The 11388-nt window shown below is 39.6% G+C and overlaps 1 protein-coding gene across 1 annotated transcript; it reads left to right on the forward strand.

Moving 5' to 3' along the window:
- The first annotated feature begins 412 nt into the window (after positions 1 to 412).
- Positions 413 to 7004, forward strand: LOC137265036 (uncharacterized). The gene is made up of 6 exons (XM_067800361.1): positions 413 to 460; positions 1147 to 1332; positions 2672 to 3473; positions 4028 to 4249; positions 5105 to 5264; positions 6587 to 7004. Exons 1-6 carry the CDS (start codon positions 413 to 415, stop codon positions 7002 to 7004), a joined length of 1836 nt encoding a protein of 611 aa, XP_067656462.1.
- Positions 7005 to 11388: the final 4384 nt, after the last annotated feature.

Consider the following 11388-nt stretch of genomic DNA (forward strand, 5'->3'; position numbering starts at 1 on the left):
GCTTGACATGTCATAATCTGCTCGACCTACATTCTTTTCCAGAAAAGTGTTAAGACTTTGTGACTAAACAACAAAATAAAACAAGAAAGAAAGAAAAAAGAAAAGAAAAGAAAAACACAGGAGAACTGAGCGACGAGAGAGGGCAGTCTCTCCAGTCCGTTCAAAATGGTAGTTGTTATGTCTGGTGGTCGGACTGCCCACTCTCTGCAGGCTGTGGTCCCCTGCCTGAAGTAGGTATAAACCAACCTTGTACCATGAGTCATCGTCTGTAGGAGTTAAGTATTAAGGTCCTGTTGACCCAAGCATACGGTCTTATGTAAAGGATCAAAACCAACTCCGAGGTTTTGTTTTAAAAAGTAAGCCTGCACACAGCGAAATTGGGAGGACCGACTGTCTAGTGTTCACAACCAGAATGTCGTCACTGAAGCGTCATCATGTCACCCACAAGGCATTGAAATCGGTACGCTTTCACATAATACCGCAGCTTACTAGATTGCGACCTTGTCCGGTAACGGTCCTATTGTTGCATATTGTTTACTTATATATTTCACCCATGTTTTACCAACATAGATTTTATTCCCATTACATTCGTAATAATCTGAAATATTTCCCCCTTGCTTAATCTCGTACTTATGCTTATAAATGTACTTTAAGTTGCTGGAAGAATAACCTCAAAGGAAATGCAGTACTGTCTTTTCCTAGTTATTGAAAGCTGGGTACCATTGTACATGATTGCAACAATTTTGAAATTCTTAAAACGTTAGTAATGAATTTAGAGTGCATTTAATTATTTTCTCTTAGATACAATTATCACAATTCAGTTTTATCGGCAGTGACCTTCACCCTTTGTTTGTCACCAGGATTTGGGACTACAATGGCAATAATAATGACAATCCAAGTGATAGGCGATAAAGCTACAGTGGTATTAAATACAGGAAGAAATTGATTGTACCCAACTAATTAGACCTTATAACCTTGCCCGAAATCATTTCATTCGGGAATGCCAAATACTTAGCATTCATTCCCTTCACAAGCAGTCTTTATATAACAAATTCGCTATGTTCAAATAAAGCCGAATAGATTTAGATAACGATAAACTAAGAATGCGACCTCATATTTTCTACCTTGGAACTGTTCTGTTCACAGAAACCTAATTTGTACTCTAAGCATGAAATGGACCGAGTAACATACGTCAATCAGAAATGTAAGTACGTGCGATTCAGCCAGTCAGAGCGAGTTATTTTGTGTGTGACCTTATCAAGGGCGTTCCACTTCAAGCACGCCGACGGCTCACGCTGTCGGCGATGGACGACAACGTATGCCAAGAAAATGGTGATTTTGTGTGGAACTGAAATCCTTAGATATTTTGAAACGTTTTTAACAATCTGCATATACAATGAAAGTGGTCTTAAGCGTCCACTTGCACAAGTTGCTTAGAATATAAGTGGTCTTAATCGTCCACTTACACAACTTGCTTAGAATGTTTGGGGTCTCAAGCTTCCACTTACACAAGTTGCTTAGAATATAAGTGGTCTTAATCGGTCACTTACACAACTTGCTTAGAATGTTTGGGGTCTCAAGCTTCCACTTACACAAGTTGCTTAGAATATAAGTGGTCTTAAGCGTCCACTTACACAAGTTGCTTAGAATATAAGTGGTCTTAAGCGTCCACTTACACAACTTGCTTAGAATGTTTGGGGTCTCAAGCTTCCACTTACACAAGTTGCTTAGAATATAAGTGGTCTTAATCGTCCACTTACACAACTTGCTTAGAATGTTTGGGGTCTCAATCTTCCACTTACACAAGTTGCTTAGAATATAAGTGGTCTTAAGCGTCCACTTTCACAACTTGCCTAGAATGTTTGGGATCTCAAGCTTCCACTTACACAATTACCATAAAAGTTACGTGGTATTAAATGTTTCCCTAGCGCCGCACAGCCCTGTGGCACATCAGTAAGAAAGTGTTTGGTTTATAGAATTACATTGTAATATCAAATATTATACCTGTAGTCGTAATATGTTCATTTGTGCCGTTTACAAGGCATGAAAAAAGCGATTCTGTTCAGTGTGAGAGTAAGTTGAATATACAATGTATAGTTTCGAAACTGAATAGGTTTGAAGTTTGCTGTATTACGGTTGCAATACTGATAGTAACTGACGAAAACAAACTTCTCAAAAAATGTTTGGTTAACACATTAGGTAAATATACTATTCATGAGAAGTCAAACTGATATCAATGGTAAATGTTTTTTGTTTGGTTGCTTTGTTGTTTAACGTCACACGCAGTAACATTCCGGCTATGTGACGGTCCGTAAATAATCGAGTCTGGACAAGACAATCCAGTGACCAACAGCAGGAGCATCTATCTACGCAACTGGGATATGATGACATGTGTCAACCAAGTCAGTGTGCCTCACCACCCAATCCCCGTTAATCGCCTATTACAGCAAGCAAGGACTGCTTGAAGACAATTTTTAACCTGAATCTTCACTGGTCAGTAAAGGCACTGATTTGTCCAGGGCAGTCCGAATTGGGCTTGGTGTTGGCTGGAGGCGGGGCGTCGTGGACAAATCTGTGTATGTAAAACATCTTTATATTGACAGAACAAAGCTGTAGGCTACTACAGAGAAGAAGTTGCTCTGTGAGCAAAGCACTTGCGTCTTGTTTAAAGCCTCATCAGTTGGATATGGGTGTAGCAGCTCTGACGAGTGCAATTCTGGCAATGTGTGTATACACTTCTGCTTTTAAACCTGTTAATTTTAAGCCGGTAGTTTTTGGACAGAATCTGAACAAGTTTTTTGGTTTGACCATTAAGTTACCCTTGAAAGATGACGGAGAACCATCAGGTACGCACACTTCTGGAACCGATCGCGGGGTTGATGTTGGTCTGTCTGGTGCAGAGACAGAGCACAAAAAGCCAGCATCGTTGTCGTCAATGGATCACGTCCACACCAGAATCCCCGAAACAACGACACCGCCTACATTGACATCGTCTACTCCACAAGCGCGGTTGACATCGTCTTCTCCAGATGCAGAAAACATTTCAAATGGCTTGCATGACGCAACACTTCCATCAAAGAAGAGTGATGATGAAAACGAAACTCCGCCAACATTGACATCGACTGATTCACAAAGGTTAACAACTTCTACCAAGACTTTAGATGTAGAAAACATTTCAAATGTCTTGCATGAAACAACAATTCAAACGACAACGCACCAAACAATTCCATCAGAGAAGAGTGACATTCAAAAGGAGATAAAATCGCTGTTTGTGACTCTGTTGCAAAAGATCCTTGACCTCGAAACAAAGAGCAAGGAACTAGGAATAATACCGCCCCCAGCAGAAAAGGTCGAGAGAGAAGATGATCTTATACCACTGTCTTTCTACAAACTGTCTGCACGAGTTTTGACACTATCGAATGCAGTTGTGGATTTTGCAAACTATGAGGGTTACACACAAGGGGCTGAAGCACGTGAGTATACTTGTAGTAAGATCTTCACAACTGCATCTGTTTATTTATGATAACATAAACAAAATCTTATATTATTATACATGATGTTAGTTAATTTAGTATTAAAAATACACTTTGGTCTTTAGATACTATTATCCAGTTCCTACGGGACAACAACGGCAGCAGCAATATCAAAAGCAACATCACGAACAACATATATCATGCAGGAAAGACAATAATCAGCCTTTCAGGTGTTTGATATGCCTTAATAAGGAACTCGCTAGATGTTCTGTTTTCGTATGTTGTGATATCTGTGTATGCATTTACCAGCGAAGATTCGGGCTTGAAGGTCGTCATCAACTGATGCTTAAGCTTGTCATGAAACTATCGGCCTCGGGTGGTCAGGCTCTCTGACTTGGTTAACACATGACACCGTATCGCATTGTCGTAGATCGATGCTCCTGCTGTTGATTGTCTGGATTGTCTGGACTGAGTTTACAGACTGCCACATATAGCTTGAATATTGCTATGTCAGCGTAAAAAATATCAACCAATCGACTTTATATGCATTTCAGGATTCTCAGACCGACAGTATGCTGGAACTCTGGAAACAAGTGATATAAAAGGACCATCAGGCATGGCATTTAGTAACGTTCACGACGACGTCCTGTATGTCATCAACAACGGCGACACAGGATTAGGCCCCTCTATAACGGCCCTCAACAAAACTGGCGAAAAGCTGAATGTCTTTGTCGTTGCAGGTGCCCGTAACAATGATTGGGCTGCCCTACAGATAGGTAAGATCTGCCGTCTTCTGATAGGACACGAACAGACTTTTCATATATTATTGCATGTCGAGACTGAGTATGTCATTCAAACCCCGTTTGAGTATTAGTACATGGATTAATGGATGCGTTGTCAGAACAGTTTTTTTTCTGTATCTGCTGATCTCTCAGACGACTAACGGGATTGGGTGGTCAGATTTGATTGACTCATGACATCGTATCCTCATTGCGTAGATCGATGCTCATGCTGTTGATCAATGGATTGTCTTTAATACTGGGTAAATTAATGTTTGTAATGTTAATTGTTTGTGCGACATATCACTGGTGTCTTACAGCTCGACATTGTACATCCAAACCTTCTCCATATATTCTTCATATAAGAAACATATTCTTTTGTTTATGGCCATGCCATATTCCACTATTCTTGCTAGTTCACTTTCATGTTGGTAAAAAAAAATCAAGATTATCTGAAATATCCGAATTTGACAATTATTTAAATTTGTTAAACTGTTAATATAAGCAAATCACTTAAAGAAAATCTCTATTAAAATTTAAAATTAGCTAATCTGGAAAGTAAATCCAGCAACTAGCGTTGTTCCATGGAATAAATTCTTCATTATAATGAGTTGAACAGCGAAGCATGTATATCATCACATGGGAAAGAAAGAATGAAATATTCAGCTACGTATGAAAGTATTAGATACTTTGCCAGTTACATCAGAAAGAACTGAAAGGTTTTCAGCTTCGTCTGAAAGTAGTGGACACTTTGCCAGCTACATCAGAAAGAACTGAAAGCTTTTCAGCTTCGTCTGAAAGTAGTGAATACTTTGTCAGCTACATCAGAGAGTGTTGCACACATTTTTTCAGCTCCATGTTCCCCGACAAGTTCTCGCAGCTGCATCTACATCGGCGACATCGATCAACAAGACGAGAGCGGCGAAGCTGTGAGCAACATCTACATATGCGAGGAACCTGATGACATCTTTAGCGGAAATAAACTTGAGCTGAAAGAGAAGATTGAGATAAAGTGAGTTTAAATACTGTTTGTGTTAGTATGTCCCCTAAAATGATATGGGGTCTGTGATTTCCATTAACAGCAATTTATCAACGTGAACCAATGCAAATTCATTCACCAATTATTTGAATTGTTTTCAGATCTGAAAAGAAGGTTTTATGCGTAAAGGAGAGATATAGTGCAACATTTGGTTGGGCTTTTCAAATGTTTGCCGGGGTGACTTCAATTTACATACTTTGAACTAAAACAAACATGTGATGTTTGTGTTCACCTAAATAACTTGAATACATTTCCTTGAATTGTTTCCCAAATTTTGCACCACATCACCTATCTATGGAAGTTAATTTGATGTTTTTAATGCATCGAAAATTATCACAGAATCTGGAAGGGGGAAGTAATGTCAATGTGCTGACCTATTCTAAAATTACTGAAATAAACTTCACCAAAAGTTAGCTGTAGGCAATACGGAAAAAATAGCAGAGTGTTTCTTTATCTTTGTATCTCAGTATGCATTTCGTTCACTGGAATAATTGTTCCATTATTTTATAGGTAAAACGTTGTCCCATTTAGCTTACAATTTTTTGTTGGCAAACTTCAATGTAGGCAAATTTGCATTGTAGGTAGGATGGGATATAACCCCTCTGGAGAACAACAGAGGTTCTGTGGTATAGCTGTTGTATAGAGTTTTACAGCCGGTGGTAGTTGTGAGCCCTGTTCACGTGTTTCAGGGATAAATATTCTTGAAATACACCTAAGGCATTCTGCCGGATAATAAATAAATAAATACATAGAATGAACAACTTTAAATCCTAGAATATGCTTTTGTGATATGTATATAAAAATAGTACAATGTGAGTCTCTTTGGTTGAACAGAACTGCATTTTATGTGTTATGAATTGATGGGGTAGTCGAGTAGCAAAGTCTCATTTTACAATATTCCGGTGTCTCTCGACTTGATAAAACTAAACTCTCTCACTCACATCATGTCTACTTGATGTGGAGCTAGGGGTGGCAAATTTGCCTTATGCGCAACCATTGACCGTACAGAGTTACGTCCCTTAGAGTGCCAGAATCCTACGATGGTGACGTCGATTCCCATATTCCTTTTCTCAGATTCCGAACGATACAGATAAAATGCGTGATGGTTGGGCAGCCTGAAGACCCCGTTCCAACTACCCGCATGTGTGCAATGTGTGAAGCTCGTATCTGATATTCCGCTCTGGAAAATGTGCTGAGATATTGCTAAAAGCGACGTAAAACCCAAGCCACCAAATCAGATAAAATGTAATTGAACACAGCACCAAAATAAAATCTTGATCTTTATCTTTTCAAAGGGACCTCGATCACTCTGCAATGCTCATGCTGGTGTCCCCAAAAGCAGATATATACATCATACCACAATATAAATACGAATCTCCCGTTTACAAGATCACGAATGGAAGAGCCGAAGAAGTCTGCACGTTCCAATTTTATTCCCAGTGGTCTGGACCTGTTGACGGTGACATATCAGCCGATGGCGACATGATGTTGGTTAAGACATACGACTTCGTGTTCTACTTTTACGTATCAAAAAAGCGCTACACTGATGCTCTTTGTGGTGGTACTGAGCATGTGGCTCTGAGGTACACTTGGGAAAATCTGGGGGAGGTCGTTACCTTCAGTCCTGATGCCATGTCATATTACACCTGTAATAAGCAGCTTTATTCCCCTCTATGGAGGTACGACCGATTGAAAGTAAAGGAAGTGAACTAAAGAAGGAAAAAAGGGTTGGCATTTTGCAAATGCATTTAATCAGTTTGAATATACATGTACAATACGTTGTTTCTTAAACTTGTTACATGCTTTAGACAACATTGGCATATAAACCCTTTCGTTTTCATTAAATCTTATTTTTGCTACGATGTGATGGAGTAAAAAGTTAAAGTGGTTACAGCATCTGGTTTTGATTCCCCAGATGGGTACGGCGTGTGTCCCCTGCTGTGATATTGCTGGAATATTGCTAAAAAAGCGTAATACTAAAATCACTTATTCCCTCATTACATGTATTTTGCTACCGTCATTGACCTTGAGTAAACCTTCAGGGTACAGACACCTTTTCATTGATAAAAAAGACCAGCAAAGGAAATCATTGTCTGTCTGAACGACAGGTTTGCTACATTGTCACAACCCGGGGGGGGGGGGGGGGGGGGGGCTTATGATTCCTCTATTGCTGTTGTCTACACAATCCTTACCATTAGATTCCCATTCTTTTGAGACATATATGAAGCCTTTTCTCAAGTAAATACAGTTTACTTCCATTTCTTCCATCAAATGCACCATGCATATTAGTTTAAGGGAAATGTTATTGATATTGAAGGAGTATCACAGCAAGGAGATTCACACGTGGTTCCTATGTTGAGAACAGGACCGGGATATTTGGCTTTAATCACGTGCTTACCCCACCATCTCCTTAACATAGAAAGTTAACACACCACCTGCTTAACACAGAAAGTAAACACACCACCTGCTTAACATAGAAAGTAAACACACCACCTGCTAAACATAGAAAGTAAACACACCACCTGCTAAACATAGAAAGTAAACACACCACCTGCTTAACATAGAAAGTAAACACACCACCTGCCATATAGTGCCAACACACAGCGTGTGATGACCAATCAGTCAGAATGAGCGTGTCTGAGGAAATCTAAATCGGTCAGAATGAGAGTATCTGAGTAAATGTAAATCAGCCAGAAAGAGAGTATCTGACTAATCAGTTAGAATGAGTCAGAATGAGAGTATCTGTCTAAAACTAAATGAGGCAGAATAAGAGTATCTGAATATAACTACATCAGCCAGAAAGAGAGTATTTGACTTAAACTAAAACAGTCAGAATGAGAGTATCTGACTATAACTACATCAGCCAGAAAGAGAGTATCTGACTATAACTACATCAGCCAGAAAGAGAGTATCTGACTATAACTACATCAGCCAGAAAGAGAGTATCTGACTATAACTACATCAGCCAGAAAGAGAGTATGTGACTATAACTACATCAGCCGGAAAGAGAGTATTTGACTATAACTACATCAGCCGGAAAGAGAGTATCTGACTATAACCACATCAGCCATAAAGAGAGTATCTGACTATAACCACATCAGCCAGAAAGAGAGTATCTGACTATAACTACATCAGTCAGAAAGAGAGTTTCTGATTAGAACTACATCAGCCAGAAAGAGAGTATCTGACTATAACTACATCAGCTAGAAAGAGAGTATCTGACTATAACTACATCAGCCAGAAAGAGAGTATCTGACTATAACTACATCAGCCAGAAAGAGAGTATCTGACTATAACTACATCAGCCAGAAAGAGAGTATCTGACTATAACTACATCAGCCAGAAAGAGAGTATCTGACTATAACTACATCAGCCAGAAAGAGAGTATCTGATTAAAACAAAATAGTCCGAATGAGGGTATCTGACTATAACTACATCAGCCAGAAAGAGAGTATCTGACTATAACTACATCAGCCAGAAAGAGAATATTTGACTTAAACTAAATCAGTCCGAATGAGAGTATCTGACTATACCAGAAAGAGAGTATTTGACTTAAACTAAATCAGTCCGAATGAGAGCATCTGACTATATAACTACATCAGCCAGAAAGAGAGTATCTGACTATAACTACATCAGCCAGAAAGAGAGTATTTGACCATATAACTACATCAGCCAGAAAGAGAGTATCTGACTATAACTACATCAGCCAGAAAGAGAGTATTTGACTTAAACTAAAACAGTCAGAATGAGAGTATCTGACTGAAACCGATTCACTGCACACAAACCAACCACAAAAAAGCCCCAAAAGACCCCCCAAGAAACAACACAACCCCCACCCCTAACCTGCCACCCCCCACCCCCCTTGTTGTGTTCAGGCCTACACCTGTCTTGGAATGCAAGTTAGAGTCAAACACCTGAATGCCCAGATTCAACACAAACTTCGGGCCGAGTTAAATCTCTCTTATAGCTAAAATGGATAGAATTATCATGAAAACGACCGCACGTTATCAGAAATGAGCGGTCCACTGTAAGTTGATAACGCCCGCAAAATGCTTGACGACGGGCCATTATCAAGCCCGTTGTTAGGTGACGTCATAAGTAGCTCAGCTGTTGAAGTTCAACCACCTACGGCTCGAACGGGTTCATTATTGACCATATATCTGGCTCACATTCGTCACATGTGCCTGTGCCATTATGCACTTTCCTGCTTGTGCCATCCATAACGATTGTGCCATAAATGACAACATAAAGCAATGAAAATATCGACTTGAAGTCTAACGTTGTTGATCACTGAAAACAATGGCGGCTGGTAGTATGAGCAAAGGTCAAGGTCGAATGTCACTGCTCTTCTATGACGTGACTATATTTGTAAAATGTGTGTCAGTGACCTCCGTCGTTTTGTTGTTGGCAGTAAATGCTTCTAAACCGATGCCGCTGTTTTTATTATTCTTTTATAAAAAAAATTCTATTCATTTTAGCTATAATAACGGTAACGCTATTTTTCAGGGCATTATCATTTGCAGAAGCCCTCGGTCTTTTCAACTGCCCTCCTTTGTCGGGCAGTTAATGAAAGACCTCGGGCTTCTGCAAATGATAATGCCCTGAAAAATAGCGTTACCCTTATATTAGAAAATATCTGGAGTCCGGAGTTAATTGCTTGAAACAAAGTGAAAGCCACCAATGTTTTTGCTGTGTCAGACCTCTCCTATTCCTTTGGAGCAGTTGACTGGACAAAACAAGATATCCAGACTCTTGATCGCCTGACGAGAAGGATCATGTATGATAACAGACTCCACCGCCCTCGTTAGAGTCTTAATAGTTTATATTTAAGTCAGTTTCTTGGGGCCGGGATTTGAGTAATGTGGAAGTTTTTCATGACAGAATTTTTGTGTGTATTTTTGCACATATTTATTTATCGGATGATCCTCTGGTGATGCATGCAGGTCAAGACTCATGACCAAAGTAAGGAATTGCACAGGTATTTTAAGCGTGCAAGGGTTGTTTGACAGAATCTGAAATGAGAGGTTGATTTTGTCGACGGTGATGTAATACTGGACGGAGCAGCGATGTGAATAAACCGAGTAAAGTTATTCACCAAGTCTGCTCAGACATAGTCCCTTGTGGAAAAGCTCTCTGAGACGCCGTGGTATCGTGTGTACATGCAGTGTGTGGGACAGATCACCACCTGGATGAAACCAGCTGGTCTCAGCTGTGAAACTGAGGGCATCCTTTTTCATGATATGTCGATTATTAAGTGAATGTCCCGAGACTGTCCGACGCGTTGTCAGTGGATGCTCTTCTATGACGCCAACAGTATACCTTTAAAAGACATGATGGCATGGTCCGCTGCTTTTACTACCGTCTTCTCCATACCTGTGGCTTTGACTCTGAGGTCCATCCATGGTACGACCCTTGACTTGTCCAGAGCGTCATGAAAAAGGATGCCTTCAAGTTTCTATGGAATAGGCCCATAATCAGACTTAGAAGAATTCCAGCCCAAAAGCCTTTTTGATGAAGCCAATGAATTTATTTATAAAACTGAATTTTCTGTCCCTTTTAACATCAAACCTTCTACAATAAGATCGCCATCTTCACATAGCTGTAGTTCAAACAGCTTCAAGAATGCTACCCCATATTTTCTACTTAGGGACTTATTTGATCACACAAATTTAAAATACACGAAACACGAAAAGGACCGACTTGCATACGTCAGTTAAATATGTAAGTATGCAAGTATGTGCCATTTAACCAACCAAAACGTCGTATTTCGTGTGTGACCTGGTGAATTAATTACGCCGTAGGAGATGGAGGGCAACGTGCTGATGCTGATTTTGTGTGGAACTGAAACCCCTAGATATTTTATAAAATTTACTAATGAAATTGAATATTACGTTTGAAAAAACAAACCTAAAAATATAGTTATTTACTTTCCATCAGTTTTAAGCATATACATGGAGAAAATGACACCAAGTACTGGTACTCTAACGATAGCGCCAACTTGCATAAAATGTAAGCGATCTTAAGATTCAACTCGCACACGTTGTACAGAATGTAATTGGTCTTCACCTTACACAGTTTGCATGAAACTTAACCTTCC

This window comes from Haliotis asinina, chromosome 15 (assembly GCF_037392515.1).
Source record: "Haliotis asinina isolate JCU_RB_2024 chromosome 15, JCU_Hal_asi_v2, whole genome shotgun sequence".
In the NCBI taxonomy this organism is placed as follows: Eukaryota; Metazoa; Mollusca; class Gastropoda; order Lepetellida; family Haliotidae; genus Haliotis; species Haliotis asinina.